The following is a 20921-nucleotide window of genomic DNA, read 5'->3' on the forward strand; positions in this document are numbered from 1 at the left end:
GAAGTGAACCAGTCTACTTAGCGATTTTGCCACTATTGCTTTCATGTTCAGCATGCCCGTTGATAGTAAGTGAACCAGCCTACTTTAATTCTGCATTAGTGACCAGGGTAGACCCGCTTCCTCTATAACGGAAACTAGCTTCTCCCTCCAGTGACCCTTGTACGCCTTCCTACACCAACCTATAAGCCTAGCCTATCTTCATCATATGCCTCTACTTAGATGGTGCATCTAACTCATAATAAGCCACATCTTAAGCAGTATCACATTATGAGTATCATAGCCAGCAGCCTCCTGACTTTTACATGTCTACTGCTTATAACCTACCAAACACCTTGCATTAGCCTCCCCACAACTAAGAAGAGAGTGACTTACAATTTAACTAACATACTTCTAGTCACCCCCACTACTTTGGATCACCCTGACCCAGCCCATCATGCTGGCCTCAAAGTAATCCATGCAGCCTACCCGTCAGAAACGCCAGACTCCGAGCAAGACCTACGAGACTCCATGAGCCTCTGACAAGATCCCTACCTCCGTCAACAAAAGATCCAACAACCGGAAGGTAAAGATCACCCACCTTAACATCCTGAGACCTCAAACTACTCCAACCAAAATAAAACCAACCCAATCCACTGTAGTGGCCCCCACTCTTAAAGGTGGACTAATAAATGCCAGATCCCTCACTGCACATGCTATGGATATCTGCGACCTGATATCGGCTGATAAGCTGTACTTCCTCCGCTATCACAGAGTCCTGTCTGCACGATGCAGCAGGACCCCTACCGTCACTAGCGATCCAGGATGGTTATACTATAATGAGACAGGATAGAAGTAATATGCGAGGCAGCAGCATTGCCATTATCGCCAAAACCAGCCCAGGTATGAGAACTACACCCACCTTAGTTTCCAATTCATGTGAAGTGCTTTCAATCAAACTCCCACTACTCAATTCCCAGGCATTGACTATCCACCTCATTTACAGACCACCTGGCCCCATTGGAACATTCGAGGAGGATATGAACAGTCTTCTCTCCAATAATCTTAAAATATCTACGCAATTACTTGTTTTAGGGGACTTTAATTTGGGATACAACAACCCCCTAGACAAACATGCCACCACCATTGCCAATGCCCTCACTGAGCTTGGCATAACTCAAAACATTTTGGAACCCACCAACATCAAAGGGAGAATTCTTGATTGGCTGGCAGACTACAACTGCACCGCCAGCATCACATCTCTCTCACCACAACCTTGGACTGACCACTTCCTCTTGTCCTTCGAACTCTCCACCTCTAGACCACTCCCTTTAGTTTCCACCTTGGCCCCACCATGTCCAACTAGGAATAAAAAGAGTATCACAAAGGATAAAGTGATTCCCGCTATCCTACCCACTCTTAACCAATTATCGGAGCACCTAGACCCGGAAACGCTCATTGAAGAGTATAACAAAATAATGTTAACCACTCTTGACAACATCGCCCCTCTAAAACTCAGACCGATTAAACCCAAATCCCATCTTAATAAATGGTTCACTACAGAACTAAAGGATTTACGACAACTTTAGAGGAGTTGCGAAACCTCATGGAGACTAAACCCCTCAGAAGATCATAAAAATAAACTAATGGAAACCTCCTCCCGTTAAAAAAAAGAATTCCTCACGGCCAAGCAAAATTCATATAACAAGCATATATCTTATGCTAATTCGAGCATGAGGGAACTGCTCACCTTCCTCAAGGAACTAGAGTCACCTATACCCATTCCGGATATATGCTCTAAAGATAAAACCTGGTGGACAGATATACAACAAGCACTATCAAACAAAGTAACCATGCTCCAAAAGAAAATAGCTAAGAAGAAAGCCTCGCTCAATCAACCATCCCAGGCCAACACCCATCCCCACTCAAAGGAACATGAATCAGCTGTTCGATTCATGTTCTCACAAACCTCCATCCTGGAGGTAGAGAAAGTCATCCTCTCTCTCAAGCCATCCAATTGCCAAAGCGACCTTTGCCCGGCCCAACTTATAAAAGACGCGGCCAGAATCTCTCCCCATTTGTAGCTAAATTTACCAATGCCTCTTTTGCATCGGGCATTGTGCCAACCAACTTGAAACAATCCTGGATACTGCCTCTGCTCAAAAAGCAAACCCTTGACCCACTCATACCTACTAACTACCGCCCCATCACGACAGTCCCATTTCTGCAAAAAATCCTGGACAAGATTGCCTACAACCAAATTCAAAAGTTCCTGGAACAACATAAGCTCTTAGGAGCACGTCAATCAGGATTCCGACCCCAACATGGCACCGAGACTGCCCTCATCGATTTGAAGGCACAAATAGATGAGTTACGAGATAAAGGTAAAACCTACTGCTTGACCGTTCGGCTGCATTCGACCTTGTCGACCACACGGTCCTTTGAAGCCCCCTAGACTCAGCTGCACATTTCTCCAAAAAGGCTATAACTTGGATTGAGTCTTTCCTTAGTGATAGGACTATGAGGGTGTTCTCCCCTTCAGGGGTGGCAGACCCGATCCCCATTCTGTGCAGAGTTCCCCAGGGCTCCTGTGTCTCCCCCACCCTATACAACATATTTACTAGGCCCCTTTCTGATGATCTGGACCTTCTTGGTATCACCTACACTAATTATGCAGATGATACCCAGATGCTCCTCCCACTTTCTGGGGATTACAACAAGGATTTGGCCTTGGTGAATAGGGTGTATCTCATCAGCCAGAGACATGGATGGCAACCCATGTTCTATGCCTGAATGATGATAAAACAGAGTTAATCGTCTTGGGCACTCACTCCAATCTTAAAAAATTAGACCAAGACTACACCTCTTTCGAGATTGATGGCAATATCATCAAGGTGGCTAAGGAGGTGAAGACACTTGGCTTTTATCTGGACTCCACCCTCTCCTTCAATAAACGGGTAAATTCCCTGGCATCTGCCACAGCTTACACATGTAAGCTCATTAGAGCAGGTAAACACTTTCTCTCAGATGACAACTGCATGATCTTAGCTAGAGCCCTTATTCTGTCCAGACTCGACTACTGTAATGCCCTACATCGGTGCTAACAAATCCATCATCCATAGAATTCAAATTTTACAAAACAATGTCCTGAGAGCAGCTCTAGGCGTGCCTAAAAGATTGCATATATCTAAGTTAAGGCGCCAAAATAACTGGCTGTCGACCCATAATAAAATCCATTTAAAAGCTGCATCGCTTACTCACAAAGCTGTGAATAATGCAGCACCCTCTTATCTCACTGATAGATTCCTTAAGAGAAGCTCCACAAGAACTTCTAATGTCAATAGCCTCACCATGCCAAGATTCTAGCTGGCTAATGCTGGGGGCAGCAGCTTCCCTGTCCGAGAGGAACTCTCCACCACTCTCTACCACATACTTTACGTGTTGAGCAGCCCTACCTCAAATTTAGATCCAACTACATCAATCTGCTGAAGGCGTCCGACAACTAGTTGTTCACTAGTTATACTAGACTCTTATACCATCTGTTTGAACATATTCCCCATCCCCTTTTGTAAATTTTCCCTTTTTTCATCTTTTGACCCCTATTGCCTGTATAAAAATGTTTTGCTTATTATTTGTATCCTGTAACTGAAAGCTTTGCATATTCTGTACTGCTGCGCACGGTTACCTTTGGGTTTGGTGCACATTATAGGTGAATAAAACAAACAAACAAAGAAACAAACAAACAAACAAACAAACAAACAATCTCTGCATGTGATTTTTATGTGGGACTTGTGCTTGACCTTTTCATCACTGGATCAGTTATGTTCGTAAGTGCTGTCTCCGTCTGTGTATTCTCTAAAGTTTTTTGTCTCCTCAAAAGTTCAGCTTCCTCCATCTGTCTCTCATTTTCTTTTGGCGTAAAACTTCTCATTGTTTTTTGTCCATACTTTCCCCATTCTCTGGAATGTGATTGTGAAGTCATTGACACTAGACCAGGTGTGTATGTACCCATTATCTGTGTATGTGTATCTTGCATCAATCCCTTATCTGATTTACTTTGCCAACCCTGTCTCTGGTATTTCAATTCATTTGTGAACTCAAGTGGCATGCGTGTGTTGTTGTTTACCACATCCATCTCAAGCTCAGTCACTCTTTCATTCTTTCTTGGAACTGGAATGACTATGTAAGGTCTGGGCACCTTTGTAGGTTTCATGCGTACATCATTATGTGGGTGCACTGGAATCTGACCGCTTTGTGCAATGATAAAGAATTCAGTTCTAATAGTTAATGACAACAGTATGATAATGAATACAATACATGTGTAAATTATACACCTGTATGTAATTTTACATCATTTGTTCCTGGGCCAATATGAATGTCTCTCCTCATGGGGGAGGACTATGCTGCTGCTCTGATTTCCCATCTCGATCATCTAAGGAAGCAAAACAAATTCCTTTAATACATGCTAAACAGTGTCAAAATATCTGGATTCTGCTGTGCTTGTAGGTCATGAGTACTGGACCAATGATCCTCTAGGTCCAAATAATAGATTGTCTCTTTGGTCTGGAAACAGTTCCTTTTCCATTAACGAAAGTTCCAAATGAGGCAATACGTTCAGTAGTCTTAAATTGCATGTTCCATATAGACCAATTCCCAGTCTATGCCTCTAATCTGCTTTACTCCAGACGATATGTTGTTTTCTTGTCAGCATACACAAACGTTAAGTCCTTGGCAACACCTTCACGATCTGTCCCTTGAAAGAACATTTCTACATTCTTCTGTGATTTTGATGATGACTGGAAAGTTCGACCTGTATCACAATGCTATGCAGGAGCATACTCAGATGTGTAGTGTTTGCTGGATCTCTGATGAAAGTGAAGATGTTGATATTTGCATGTCTCCCCACAAGTTCTCGAAAGTCTTCAATTAAGCGAAAAAACACAGCGTTGGCTAGTCTGTTATCTTCTTGTAATTGGGACATTTGTATTGTCCTCGCTGTACTCCAGAAGTAAAAGAAACTGTTCTGCAATCACTGCGAGTGGCCTCCTTATTGTCTTTTGTTTTCAGGATCTTAAAGAAACTCTGTATGTTCATGACTCTTCCTACCAACGATGGATAGGACCTCAATACTAACTCGAAATAGATCAGAATGTCTTTGCTGAGGTCCCTATTGCGTGACACCATAAGTGAGTCCAAACAAGGATTCTGTGGCAAAGGACTCATGATATTGTATTTTCTTCCAGTTTATATGTCCTCGATCAAAATTTGGCATAGTTTTTCTTATCAAGGCTTCAGTGTGCCTCAGTCTAAAGTTCAAAATACACCAGCAATTTTGTGGCCTATAAATGAAATTCTCTTCCTTCACCATGCAACTAGGATGCACAGAGCGTTTGTGTTTTGTGTCCTTCTTTCCTTATTATGCTTAAAGGAAATGTCCAGAATTAAGCCACAACTTTGCACAAAGGTTTCTTGTCTCTTGCTTGACTGGTCATGCGTCCTTCTTCCTCGTCATGGATTTTGTCTGCACGTGCTGTGGTTCTTCCCCGTTGTCTGTAGTCTCTTCGCGATGGGGTGCAGGCAAGGAGATTTCTCCGATGTATGGCTTTATATCGCCCAGGAAGATCCAAGCTCTTCTTCCCTGTAACTTTACTGCAAAGGGTGTGATGTCCTCTACAATGAAAGGGCCGTGGAACCTTGGCTCATCCCACTTTTTTCTTGTGTGATTCCTTACTAGGACAGTGTCCCCAGGGAATAATTGAGGTACATGTAATTCTGTAACTTCATTTGTTGTAGCATCTCCTTCTGTGTTCTGTACTGTCCTACACTTTTCTTGTCGTCGCTGCAGCTGTCCTGAAATTACAGAAAAACAAGATGTCATACAATTCAAATAGTTCTGCATTTCCAACCCTAACACTTCTCCTGTAGGCTGAGCATCACATCTTGCTCTAGTTCGAGGTGTTAATGGCGTTCCCATCCTTCTGCCCGTCACGATTTCATGCAGTGTGAGTGGTGATCAGAACCAGGTTGGTTTCTGAGTGCATACAGTGCCAGTGGAAGACAGTGCAACCATCCCTTCTTCAGAGTTAGCTTCAACTTGGCTATCCTTAACAAGCCGTTGAGCTTCTCGCATATTCCATTCCCTTGAGGATGATACGCTGATGAAAACTTGTGCTTTATACCAAGCAACAAGCTGATCTGTTCAAATACTGCATTAACAAAATGAAGACCATTATCTGACCTCATAACTTCGCACACTCCACACCTGGGAAACACCTCCCTCACCAGGAAGTTGGCTACACAGGTAGAGTCTGGGTGTGCACATGGACCTGCTTCTATCCATCTAGAGAATGGGCACACCACAACAATTAAATACCTGTACCAGTTACATACTTGAATCATATCGACATAATCGATGTGCAAGTGGTGAAAAGGCCCATCAGGCCTTGGGATGACTCCTCTAATCACACGTAGTGTATGCCCAGCTGTGAACTTCTGACAGATTATGCAATTTATCATAAAAAATGCAACATGCTCTGCCAAGTTCGATATAAACCAGTTTTCGGCAATTGTTGCTGCTAGATTCTCTTTTTTTATGTGCGCTGGATAGTGTAACTGTTCCAGTGCTATCTTCAATAAGGCTATAGGCATCACTGGTTTATCAGCACTGTCTTGTCACCACAAGCTCTCACAGAGGTTTAAAGAAGACCCTCTTTGCTTCCATAGGTTCTTTTCTTCCTGTGGTGCTTCTCTTTGAAGCTCCATTAACTGAGACTTTGGCATATTTCTATAGCCTTCCGGCTCACTCTGTGCAATAATAATTTTCTCATGCACATCAGACATTTCTACATTCATTATTATTTCATCATCGGTTGCCACACGCTTGGCTTCTGTGTCTGTTGATTGATTTCCATGTGAGATAAAATCTGTCCCTTTCGTGTGGGCGGCGCATTTCATGTCTGCTATGCCCACTGGGAGCTGTGGTGCCTTAATGAGCCTATCCAATAAGGTGGCGTGCTGCACTGGCGTGCCGTCCACTCTGAGGTAGCCCCTCCCTTTCCAGCATGCTAAACCTGCATGCACTGTCGATGTCACATAGGCGAATCACTGTGCACTCTTACTTCCTGGTCTGCGTGATTCTCAAGTGCAATTATCAATGCCAATAATACTGCAGCCTGTGCTGAATAATGTGAGGGTAACCGTGCACTAATGAGTACTCGGAATTCCCCTTTCGCCGTGTGCTTAATCACCGCGGCACCTGTATATCTATGTCCATCATTTTGATCGATCCTGGAGGAACCATCAACAAAGACGATTTCTCCTTCTGCCAATGCATTTTCTTTTACTCTAGGAATCTCATCATAAAATTCTTCATAGTTCACGCAATCATGTATTGGCTCTCCTTCAGTGATTGGCTCTGCTATGAACATAGCTTGGTTCACTATTTTGCATCAAACTATTTTAATTGTTGGATTCGATATGAACATCTCATAAGCAGAAGCTCTATGAGATGTTAATGTGCCTTTCAGTTTCTCTAAAATGGCAAATAATGTGTGCTCGACAAATAATGTCATTGGGCATCCCATCACAATGGTTGTAGCTTTCTCTATGGCGAACGCTGCGGCAGCCAAACTTTGTTCGCACAGGAAGTGACCTCTCATGACTGGGTCTAAATTCCCACTGTAGTATGCCACGGGCTTGTACCCCAACGTGGTTTTCTGTGTAAGGACTGCTGTCATAACACTGCCATTCGTGTGTGAAAACAGGTAGAATTCCTCTGTATAATTGGGAATCCCTAAGACTGACCTTTTGTAGTTCATCAAACCCTTCCTCCATTGTCTTAGTCCACAAGATTTTCTCTTTTGTTGCGTGTGCTTTCTTTAAGGCTTGTAACAAGGGTCCGGTATACAAACTGTAATCAAAAACCCATGCTCTGACGTAGTTGCAAAGCCCTAGAAAACTCTGCATTTGCTTTATCGTGGGTGGTTTAGCTGTTTTTAAAATGGCTTCAGCTCTCTCTGGGGTAACTCTTTTCCCTTCATGTGAGATCAGCTGGCCTATGTACAGCACTTCTTGTTGACAATATTGTAACTTCTCTTTGTCAACTTTATATCCTTTCTCAGCAAGTATAGTCAATAGCTGAATGGAATCACGTCTGCACTCTTCCTCTGTTGTGCTGCGAATTAGGATGTCATCCACGTATCGCAAGACAAAACTCTCTAATGCAATATTGCTTAAATCCATCTGCAGGACTCTATTGAAAATCAAAGGAGACTCACAATACCCTTGAGGCAGCTTGTGTTTTTCAGATGAACTTGTCTGAACGTAAATGACATAAAATCCTGTGAATCTTTGTGCAATGGGATTGAGAAAAATGCATTTTTCAAGTAAATCACTGTGAAATATCGTGCATCAACAGGTATGTTACATATGATCATGTATGGGTTCGGGACTAGAGAGAACTTGGCCTCGACTATCTGGTTTATCGGGCAAAGATCTTGTATTAAATGCCAAGACCCTCCCTTTGATTTTTTAATCGGTTAAACCGAAGTATTGCATGACGATTCTGACGTCACTAGGATGCCCTGCTCCATCATGGCAGAAATTGTCTTATAAATCCCTTCATCAGCTTCCCTGTACATGGGATACTGCCGTGCTTTTGGTAAAATTGCTCCTGGTTTCAATTTAATCTTCACTTCTCTGACTCAGTAAGCCTACGTCATAAGGGCCTGTAATCCATACTGAGACATGCCCCTGTGCCATGTCGTCATCAAAATAGTCAGTATGTTTTTGTGCCAATATCATTCTCTGAGGCACCTCTCTTTTAATCATTTCCACCCAATAAATGGGATTTACCTCAACTGTCATCTCATCTTCACCTATTTGTTCTTCAAATAGATCGTCATCAGTGACGATTATTCTGCACCATTGTCTGCCTTCATCATCACAACCATCAAGCAAAGCCATCTCTCCTCGCACTATGGCTGCTTATATTGTTAAGGGTTATTAGAAAACCATAACGGAGAAACGGCACACCCTTGTTTGAATAAGGTGTTTCACGTACGTTTGGGTAATTTCGAGCTTGGGTCTTATCAAATCTTTTAGGGTGCCGGGGAGAAAAAATGACTCTGGTATCAACAAGTCAACCATATAACGAACACAATAGAGTTCCTATTGATGATAGGAACCCCCGTCCCCTGCACACCTATAAATATTGGAATATATATCCAAACAATTGTATATCCATTTGTTTAATTTCTCACCATCCAGGTTTTAAGGAATTGGTGTTTTCACCATATTAATTTTATGCAAAATTCCTTGTGGGTAAAACCTATTATTGCTTTGATCGAACTGCCTTTGATTATTCACCTGCTGCGTATTTGATCCATCTGTACTGGTTAGCATTTCCCCTTCAATGGCATATATTGATAATTTTTTCGGCACTAATTTAGCCTCTTTGACCTTTGGTGCAGCATCCTTTTTGCGATTTTTTTCTTGCAGCAACCTGCAATAATACGTGTTGGTCAGCTGTATTTCAGACAATGGCTTAGCCTCAATCCCTACCACTTTCTTGAGCTGCTTCTGTACCTGTTCTGGCAGCCCTTGGCATAATATATGGTAAAACACGGGTAATAGATTTCCCCCAAGATTCACGAGTTTCCAATACCCGGGTGTCTTGGAAATTCTGAATGTGAAGCAATGGATCATCTGACTCCTTCATCTTGTGTGTCATTATTGCTCCCATATCAGAAGTGACTGGGTATAGCACTCGAAATGCTTTCCATACCGCAGTTCTGCAATTGTTAAAAGGCACTCTGCCATGCACAGTATTAACTATAGTCACACCAGGGTAACCTGTACATGTCCACACATCGTCAGCTCTATCACCAAATATGGCGATTAAAAGACCCTTAATATCACATATAGCTAAAGTGTTTCCTCTCGTCATTTTTCCTAACTAATTTATCCATTTTCCGGCTCCAGATGTCAACATTGGGAGCTTATTTTTCAAATTCTCTCCATCCATCTGCGGCCAAGGTATATATTGTGACCTCGTTCCTCCTTTTTTAATAAGCAGAACTGCGACACATTAAACTCCTTTTCCTCTCTCATCATTTTTCTGTCTACCTCATGGGTAATATTCCTGCATCACTGTCTACATGGGAATGTCCTTAACCTGCTTACATATGGTGGTGGAGACACCCTCTTCTGATCGTGTGACACTCCTTCATGCGGATCTGATTGTATGGCTAAATCCGGTGTTTTAAGTTCAGACCCAGTAGAGTCCGACCATCTTATTCTCTTTCCCCTAGAGAAGCGTCTTTCGCGACTCCTCTCGTTTTCTCTTTCTTCACATTCTTCTCTTTCTGTGTCTGATATTGTCTGTGCCCAACTTGTGCAACATCTCTCATCCTCCTCATATTTATTTAATGTCAGCATATCTAAGGATAGTTCTCTATGTCTGCTACTTCGAGAGGCGTCCTCAGTATCATACAACTGAGTACTCTCAAGACGCTCATCCTCTCCTTTCACTTGGGGTATCTTTTCTAGCCCCCTCTCATCATATATTCTATCGATTGTCTCTCTGACATTTCTTTACTCTAGAAGTGCCTGGTACTGAATCATACTGAGGAAAGAATTCTTCTATATCTTCCCATTCTACTACTGCATCAGGTTTCTTAACCTCTCTTTCCAGATATTTGAGATCCCGTGCTCTCTGTCTTTGTTTGCGTTCTATGTCATCATCAAATTCTCTACTCTTCCTCGCTTCCTCTCTGACCCTATCTTCTAGTTCCCTCGCATCTCTTCGTTCATGTACCCTTCACATTTCCTCATCTCTTCGTCTTTTCATTCTCTTCTCCCGTATTTTTTGTTCTTCTTCTCCTATTCTCCTTTGTTCTATTCTATCCTGATCATCAGCTGTTCTCTGCTTATGATCACATTTTCTTTGTTCTTCCGCCTTTTCCTGTTTTCTGACCTGCTCATCATGATAGAACTGCTCTTGTTTCTGCCTATCTTTTTTCCTAACCCCCTCATCTCTTACTAATTTTTCCTTTTCCTTCTCCTTTCCTTCTAATTCGTCCTGTTCTCCCCTTTGTCTCATATCCTCAATGCCTTTACCATTGAGTTTCAATCAAATTTGACCTCCCATCCATTTGTTCTGTGTGAATGCTATCTCATCAGTCCTATCCTCATTTCCTTTCCATCTCTTTACCTCTTTTCCTGTACCTAGAGATGTACTTTCTTGCTGTAGAACTCCTTTTTCCTTTTCGCGTCTCTCCTTGTCCTTCGGGACTTTGGAGGTTATATCTTTTTCTCTGTCCTTTTCTGGGCAATCATCACCACTTTGTGTAGGCGACTCATATGACAGCTTGCTATATCCCGTAGCTGCTTTAAGTTCCCATAATGGGTGCAATCCTTCGCTTTTACTAGCTTCGCTTTTTGTTTCAGATGGGGCGGGTGGCGCAGAAGGCTCTTCACCCCCCTCTGTGCATATATTCAGTATCCAGTCTAAGGGTGGCTCCTCCTCTTTTTCTTCTTGGTACATCTTCCAAAGTTCTAAACTAGCCAGGCATTTGTCTAACTTTTTCCCTGTGTATGTGGCATGTAAATATGTCGTCATGTGTTGCAGGACCCTTTTAGATAGCGATCCTCCTTGGGGCCATGGCATAAACATTTTGTCTGTGGTCCCTTTAACCCATTCCACACTGTACTGTTTAAGTTTAGGTGCATGTTTCGCCAACTGTTTGCACAAGTGTATCAATGGGGTAATGTCTTCCATGCTTAGCCTGTTTATTCTCCCTTATATAACACTTTATTATAATTTACGTTTAACAAACAATATCAACAGTATATGAGCGAGCACCAATCGTTTCAAGCTCCAATCCTGTTTTTTCAACAATAATTTTACTTTTGACTTTTGTCAACAACAACCATCAATCCATGTCATGCAACATTTTTCTTCATAATGGCAATTTTCATAATATTTCAAAAATGTTTTTTACCTTATGATGTCATACATTAACTAAAACACATGAAACACACAGACTCTGGCCGGCCACACAAATATCATGCCATCTGATTCCTCAAATGCATTCTGCCCCTATTTGTATTCCGATATGGAATGTAAGCCCATCTCTTTCAGATCGTCTTTAATCGATCTGGTCTCCCAAGTCATCCTATCTATCAGGACTTCAGATGAAGGCTTCTGCTAGCGCTCTTTAAAACCTAGGCACTGGGTGTACTCTTATCGCAGCCACACTCACGATATCTCCTTGTATTGCTCAGCCACAATCGAGTCAATGTTTTGCCTTTATATATACATTGACATTATATTCTTACTCTGACGTTATACTTGTCCCACCTCCCTGCATTACCTTCCCTTTGCCAAAGTATTCAATCTTTTTTACTCACCGTTTGCATGTTTTTCCTCTCCGGACGCTCGGGATCACTACCTTGGTTAACGCCTTTCCGTGCCGCATGTTCGATCAGCTGCTCGTAGAAGTGGGAAGGGGTTGTTGGGAGAAAGCAAGGGTCCCTTCTCACCTAACCTGCAGGGTTTTTCGATTAAACTAACCACTATCTACGGGGAGCTTCTCATTCTATCAGCCAGATGGCAAAGGACCTGTGATATTGCCGAGGACCGAAAATTACTTATGTCGACGGCCGAAGTGTATCTTGTCTAATCTAACCATCTAATCTCTGCTACCAAGTGAACTGGATGGTCTCCAGCAGGCCCTCTGACTGGGGATCTCCAAACAGCCCTTTAAGACGAGTAGCAGTACCCTCGAGATAGATGGGGATGCAGATTCGTAATCATGCATCACATAACTATGACAACTCAATAGTTTGGCAAAGGAAGTCCGTTTAATGGCAAGTACATAAAACCGGGAGTACAACGAACATCAGCAATCGCTCGATTTTCTCGCTCTCTCTTCCAACTCCAACTCAATTTCAGGCCACTTTAACCCCATGTGTTGTCCCTTGTGGTCATGGCCAGTAGCCAGATTGTCCGGATCATGACCTTATTCCATGACCTGGACAATCTGGCCACTGCCCATGGCCACAGGCTACACCTTAGTCACCAAAGACATATCACTATTTTTTGTACCTACATTATGCGACTTGTCAAAAAATAAAACAGGGGCACATTTGCAAAACCATGCTTTCAGGACCTTGACAATGCTCCTTACACAAGTTTTCTGGAAATCCACCCATGTTTTATTTTTTCAAAAGTGTCAAATGTGTGCACATACAATCGTCATGTAACCTAGCCCCCACTTGACAAGATCCATTCAGACTTCACGAAAACATTTATATCTAGAGCTATAATCTTTTTGCAAACCTTTGTATAGATTTGTCAAATTGTAGTTTGTAGTTTTATTTATTTGTAGTGTGCGGCAGACCAGGGGGTATCAGGGCGCAAAAGACATCAAGTGGGTTGTTCATCTTAGGTTACAGTGCTGCGCAATATCGTACATTTATATACAGTAGAGGTAATAAGGACAATATGTACAGGAAATGCATGAAAATTGTTACACAGCAGAAGCGCAAAGTACATAATAACGATGTAATAGGTAGTATAAACAATGAGAGCAGAAGGTGTGAAAATTCAGGAGAGTATGTGGCACCACATTTATAAGCCTTTACAATATTTTGGGACCCCCCCTCTAATTATGCTCCCTCGTGACAACTTGACAAAATCCTACCAAACTTTGCAAAAACATTTATATCTAGATATATTATCAGTTTGCAAAATTAAGTGTAGATTTGACAAATGGCACCTAATTTATAAGCCTTTAGATTATTTTGGCACCCCCCTCTAATTTTGCCCCCTCTTGACAAAATCCCACCAAACTTCACAAAAACATTTATATCCATATGTATTATCAGGTTGCCAAATTAAGTGTAGATTCGTCAAATGGCACCTCATTTATAAGCCTTTACATAATTTTGGGACCCCCCCTCTAGTTTTGCCCCCTCTTGACAGAATCCCACCAAACTTTGCAAACCCATTTGGAAACAGGTCAGGAATATAATTACAAATCTTCATATATTTTCATTAAGTAGCGCCAAAGTTATAAGCCATCCAAAAACTATTCGCGAACATCCGAACTGTTCGCAGACTTTGCGGCAAAAAACACCCATTGTTTTGCTTCTTGCAGCCATATTCCATCCCATCCTCATCACCCCTCACCTCTCCAGAGATTATTTGATAAGTTTGACAAGTGCAATGTTGTGTTTTTTAATCTGTTTTTATCGCGATGTCCGCGGACACCGGCCGATGACCGCAAATCCAAGATGGCGGGCGTTTCCAAAAATCTGACGCACCTCACGCTTCACCCCAGCCAATCAGCGAACACGTCACATGTCTGTGGACATGACGCAAGCCGATTAGCCAATCAGTGTCCTGTCCAGGGAGCGAACAGGGAAATGTGTCTGCGGAGCGGACATAGATATCACTAATTTTTTTGTGATTTTTTTGATCATTTTAAAAAAGACTACTGAATGGATTTCAACCAAATTTTAAAAAACACGCTTTCGGGACCAAGCTGCTGCTGCCCCAAATTTGGTGCAAATTCATGCAGCGGTTTGAGCTGTAGGCGTGAGCAAAGTTTTTTCCCCATTCACTCTATGGGAAAAAAAGTAATGTTGGGACCCCCCCTATAACTTTGCCCCCCCTGAACCAAACCTTACCAAACTGTGCAAAACAGTTCTGAGTGGGCCATATATTTGTTTTGCAAAGTTTGGTGAGGATTTGTCCAGGGGGAGCGAAGTTATAAACTGCCCAGAAAGTGCTCTTCCTATGGGATTAGCAATTTAACCATAACTACACGGCCACTACTGTGGCCCATATCCCCAAAGAAACTCCACATGTAAGAGATGCCAACCACAACGTGACAAAGGATGAACCAAGGTGCAGCCATTTTCCTAGCACAGAGGCTGCAGTTGGCCTAGAAGCAACAGGGCTTCAAACAAGTATTGTTTGCGTAACCTAAGCCTTAAGTGTTTTTGTTTGTTGCGCCCAGTTACCTACGGGTTTGATGCGCCCTACAAATCAATAAGCAAACAAACAAACAAACAAGTGCTGAACTTGCAAAAACACATTTATTTGAGAGGCTGTGAAGTTGCTCAGAACAGCAGTCGCAGCAAGTGCCAAAGTTAAACACAGAAGGGAGCAGTAGGTGTGCAGAGCAAGCGCAAAGGTGAGATGACAGTTCCGAGGTGATGAAGCAGTAGCCCTCCAAGTTAATTGAATTTATTGAAACAACCAACCCTTTATGTTCACGTGCAAGGGAATACTATGCCAAGACACTCTACTGAGAATAAGGAAAGAGTGTCCCCAGTGGTCATGAAGAATCCAACATGCACATTAGAATTAGCTAGAATCTCAATAAATAGAAGAAATCCGACTCTCAAACATGGTACCCTAAAACGTGATCCAGATATAAACACACTAGCTATTCATTGCAAGCCAAACACTGATAAGACAACTGCAGAACTCCCTCAGAGCACATGCAGGCACCAGACAGCACATAAGGTTGAGTTCAAAGGAGAGACAAGGCCTCATCACCTGGGATGACTAGAAATATTCTTTAATGCAATTATGGCAGACAACGGAGTTCGATCCCCCACTTGCGTCTCGCACATATCTTGACACCTTGTCAAAATGTCCAAGGTTGGTAAGGTAGATGCCAACCAATGAAAAGCCCCTTTGCCACACCACCTATGATGGACAATGCCAAACAATTAACTGTCCCCGTAATGATGTATTCATAATGTTATCAGTAATAGGATGGTTCAAGACAGTCATCAGATAGATATTAACCAATGAAATGACTAACCCATATACATTCTATATGTAGCTTGGACTACTAACACACCCAACTTCCCTGTAGGTTTTTCTAAACTGATAACGTAAAGTGACGTCATTGTTGACTCAGTCGGGGTACAAAACTCGCATGTAATCCTGGAAAGAGTTCAACGCTATGAGAACAAAGCTGCTTTTTTGCTGCCCCACCTTGGATTCGTTGTTTGAATAAAGCTGGGTTTTGGCATGCACCTGAGTCCTCCATTCTTCAGTATTATTCTAATTGTGTGATCCCGGGTGTACCTTTACATAATCACTTTCGACTAGCAACATAAAGAGGAATATGAGAGGAAGGGGGTACATAGGTCATTCTCAAGGGCAATTTCATGAATCTACTAAGATTCAAATTACCCATCACTTTCAAGTAGGATGCAAAGGGCAGGAAAGTGCTTTTCCGATATTGTATATCAACTAAGTTTCCTCTACTGTTCCCTCTTTGTTCAAACATAGTTCTTAATTTACATGATATGAACTTAATTATACTTTTTCTAATTATTATTTTCTATTTTTGAAGTTGATGCACATTTCCCTCACAGCCTCAAGCATTGTATGCAATATATGATATTCTTAACTAAATAATTATTTGCTCAAATTAAATATTAGGATAATTATTGATTTTATTGAAATGCGGCAGTTTGAAAGTGTGGAAAAGGGAGTGTAAAATGTAACTCTTATTGTTTTTAAATGGCTTTCTAACCAAATGAGGAATATAGATATTTGACAAGTGGATTAAAAACAAAATAAATCTAGGCACAAGCACGAGGAAAGAAGGGATGCGACAAAAGAACATATCGCCGCGTATTCCTTTAGGAAAACAACACGAAAGCTACAGGGGAATGTAGGGAGAGGGGCAATAATAGAAAATGCAGTTTAACAGAAAGTGCAGTAGAATTGATAGTAAAAATCAGCATATTAATTCCAAGATATCTGGAACACAAGTAGCAGAGAAACAGTACTGGGAATGTGTACATCTATACCATAGTATTTGGAACCCATTACGAAAAGTGTGGGACCACGGGACACTAGTGACAAGCACTGAAAAAACTATTTGTTCTGGATTTTGAATATGGTTCAAATCATCTGGCAGAAATGATTGCATCTTTCACCCAAAGTCGGGTGCTAACGCCAATGTCAGGTATTACCATCATTTTGGGTACTTTGGGTACTTTGGGTACTCACACCATTGGTCATACATAGTGATGGTGGAGTGGGAAGGGAGAATGCCTTCAGTGCCGCAGTCCACTCCACTGTTTGCATTGTAAATGCACACCATGCTCGGAATTTTGTATTTATTTGTGATTTAAAGGAAATCACAACATGACACCCCAAGAGGAAATGAGAGAAAGTAGAGAGGGGTAGGTAGGCAAGGAAAAAAGGTGCCTGGTCATTCACAGCTATGGAATATCCCAGATCGGGTAAGGTCAGAGAGGGGAATGGAGAAGTGACAAAAGAGTACATGTATTATACGAAGCAATATAGGTGCATTTCAAGAAGAGACACATTAAGAAGGACGTGCAGAACATCCCAAGAAGATGAATGTGGCTGGAGAGTAGTGTCTATGAGGTAAAGATCCTGGATTGTCGATATGACATCACGCACCAAAATCACATGTGGCAGCCACTCATGATAACGGCTTTAGGATTTAAAAGACTTCTCAAAAAGATGGATCTTAAGTCTTTTCCTGAAAAGCCAGTGGTCTTCTTCTCATCTGAGTGTGACTGACAGATCACTCAATATCACAATACCTGCAGTATCTAAACGTTTGCAGACAAACCTCTTTTTCTTGAAGTTGCTAACGGTTAGTGTCTTGGACAATATTTGTTTTCGGCTCCAATGCGTAACATTTTTAAATGCACTTCTTTGCACTTAGAAGCATATGCCAAATTTGGAATGCTGGGATTGCAGTCCTGAACCCTGATCTACTCAAATCTCTACCAAGCAAATGACCTCAGTTTACAATCCGTGGCTGTGCCAACAATCAGCCTAAACGAAAACGGGGGCAGAACATGTATTCCAGCTTTCAAATACTGCAACTCTACACAGTCCTGCAGTAACCCAATAATGCCATGAACCAAGTACGCGTGCTGTAATTCTGGTTCCAATGTGATGTTTCATGATACCTATGTCAGAAATGTAATTCCTGACAGTTAAATACCTGTCTCTAAATGTAGTCTCTATATATATTAGGACAGAATATGTATGCAGTTGGATGGATCAGAACAGGCAATTTTGGAGGGATTCAATTGACAGACAAAGACCGGGGTCCTCTGATGGACCCACTGACCTCAAAGCCACCTGTGCTATGAAAGGACTAAAAGGCAGCAGGCAGTGCTTTTTAAAACTACTAAATAAACAAATATCCAATTGGGCCCCCTGTCCAAAGTGTGTATGATTTCCATCGGATCGCCCGTCAAATTTGGAGGACTGCCAAGACTCTGACGGGATGAGAAAGTGGCCATCAAGTGTTGCCAGTGGTTGGGTTTACTGGAATTCGTCCTGAGTGTAACACATCAACAGGCTGAATTAATACATTTTACTCCAGTCAGCAGGGCAGTCAGGTTACCTACATCATCATGCCCTATCGGCTTCTAAAAACATGGCAAAAACATAAGTGTATAACTAATGAACTTCAATTTTAATTAATCTATTATGAGTCCATAATGGTCAGTGTACCAGTGCTAGCCAGGACACATGGAATGACAGCAATAGACTTCATCTGCCTTTGATATCTGGCTCTAGTTGGCACAGCCCATGGTACGCCGAATTGTTGTAGCCAGGTGCAAACTGGCAATTGTCTTGTCTTACCACATATGTGCCATGGAATAGTGGCCTAATTGCATGGTTGTAAATCCCCACCTTCTGCAGCTTTTGGGTAGACAGAGATCCCCCATGACGGGGGGGGTGTATGATCAGGGAATGACTAATGTGCAGCACCCTGGACATTTCAGTGCTTGTATATACCCCTAGTCTGCATAATGGAGTACCTTGAAATCCTCCCTACAGGCCAGGGACGGGATCGCATTTTACACAAATAGAGAAAGTCTACCAGGTACAGAGAGCATGTTGGGTCCATACCACAGGCCAAACCCTTGGTGACCCTATGACCCCCAATAAGGTCGAAAAGGGCACTGCAATATACTCACAGAAATACGGTTTACTAGCCACAAAGTGTGTGTGTTGGGGGATTTTTGACTCATTTTTGTGGTCTGTCAAATTCCTGCACATGACATGATTTTTTAGATTTAAGCGACTGGTGGGTCAAATATCTGGTTGAGCTGACTATTTATTAACCTAGGGAAAAAGCTAATCTTTAGGCCACCACTACAGGATTGGGATGGTGGAAGCAGGGTCTAATGATAGTCTATGACCTCAGCCGAAGGACACAAATGTAGAATAGTTCCTTGTATAGCTTGGACTCCTGCGCTCCTGACTCCCTCCAAATATCATATCACAATTATAATGTCACAGACATTCAGATTGTCAAATTGATTCATACATTTTTGTTATTCAAGTGCAATATTCATAGATAGCCAACATTTGTTTCGACCCTTTCAAGGTCTTCCTCAGGGAAATGTACCTTCATATATCCATTATAAGCTTCGCCTTCACAATATTGACTCCAATGAATTCACTGCCAGCATCCTGGATATCTGTATGTATTAAATAGTCCACTTTTACTTGTTGCTACAGTCTGAGTGTTGAATACCCTTAATTTCTACAATACTCATATCTGCGTTATCAACTTGAGTGTAACTTCATACTACCCTGGTGGGAACGCTGTGAACCCACCAGGGTACTATGAAGTAACATTCAAGTTGATAACTGCTGGTCCAGTGCTCTTTCCTCCGGGGTGGGTTTTATGTATCTTCTTCGATTTAGTTATTCTTGCATATTGGGTGTTTGATTAAAGTATATATATTTTAATAGAACCTTGATTGGACATTCCTTTATTTTGGACTGTTCTACTTTGATGTTTGGGTTGCTACTGAATGACATCCACACCCCTCTTCAGAGTATGGCCTTCAATCGGCCCACGTTCCCATAAAAGGCAAAGGAGGTATATCTGTTAAATGTGCCTCTTTTACCTCTATGATTGTGTTGGCTCTTGTTTTGTAGACACGTGAGGGCTGAGTAGGCGCTTTAGCCTCCAGTCACCCTTGTACTCCTGCAGGGAAGAAGTCAATTCGTCACACAAGCCCTCTTCCATGGACATGTCTACATTTCCGCATCCAGCTTCAGATTTGGCGTTCTAGCAATTTGAAGTTGCACGCATGACAAATTACCACATCTGGTCATTTTGGAACTGTGAAGTCAGTGAGTGGCCACGGAAGGGGCTTCCAGATACTAACCAAGGCCACCCACCCGCCCGAGTAGGTGGACAGTCCAGACTCAATTGGACACAAGAAAATATTCTTTAGTTCAGAATGTGTTTCACTTGCTAGTGAGAAACTCCTGCTGCCAAATGAATACCCCATTTTCTGTCCTGCAACGGTAAAATGCTGGGCTTGCCTGATTCATTGTGCGGTTTCACATGCAAATCCATTGTGTTTGCCATAGAAGCTTACTCTGTACTATCAATTAATATATTTCTGTCAAACGCCTCTGTTTACTTATGGCTCAGAGTGTGTCACACACTGTGAGAGCATTGGGCACATGAAGATCAAGGGGTGGGACTAGCTCTGCGGCCTGGCCCTCAGGTGCATAACCCATGGGCGCCAGACTTGTCAGATCCCCTTCCCGCTCTGCTTCTCCAGCGCGCAGCTCTTGCACTCCTGGCCGCGAACTTGTTCAACCTGTTTCACCACTTTGCTAGCGACCCGGATGTCATGCGCACTCTCCGACAACCTGTTTTATTGCCTCCACGTGAACTGTGATTGGATCTTTCGTTTCAGGTGCAGACGGTTTCCCAGTACATGGAGCTGCCATTCACAAACCTGGAAGTGGCGTTCATCTTGCTGGCCTTCATCATCTTCTCAATATTTACCCTCGCTTCCATCTACAGTGAACCCGACGACGACAACGCAGGTAATTGTGCGCCTCTGTGTATGAGTTGCCAATGTACCTTTGTGGGTCTGTT

At 42.4% G+C, this 20921-nt stretch overlaps 1 protein-coding gene across 1 annotated transcript in view; it reads left to right on the plus strand.

Moving 5' to 3' along the window:
- The first annotated feature begins 20582 nt into the window (after nucleotides 1-20582).
- SMIM31 (small integral membrane protein 31) overlaps nucleotides 20583-20921 on the plus strand; it is a 188039-nt gene continuing 187700 nt past the window's right edge. Inside the window, exon 1 of the mRNA XM_069631378.1 lies at nucleotides 20583-20869. Coding sequence (XP_069487479.1) covers nucleotides 20758-20869 — 112 coding nt within the window. The 5' untranslated portion in view covers nucleotides 20583-20757. The remainder of the gene's footprint in view (nucleotides 20870-20921) is intronic.

Source organism: Ambystoma mexicanum, chromosome 6q (genome assembly GCF_040938575.1).
Source record: "Ambystoma mexicanum isolate Mex_15411 chromosome 6q, UKY_AmexF1_1, whole genome shotgun sequence".
Lineage (NCBI taxonomy): Eukaryota > Metazoa > Chordata > Amphibia > Caudata > Ambystomatidae > Ambystoma > Ambystoma mexicanum.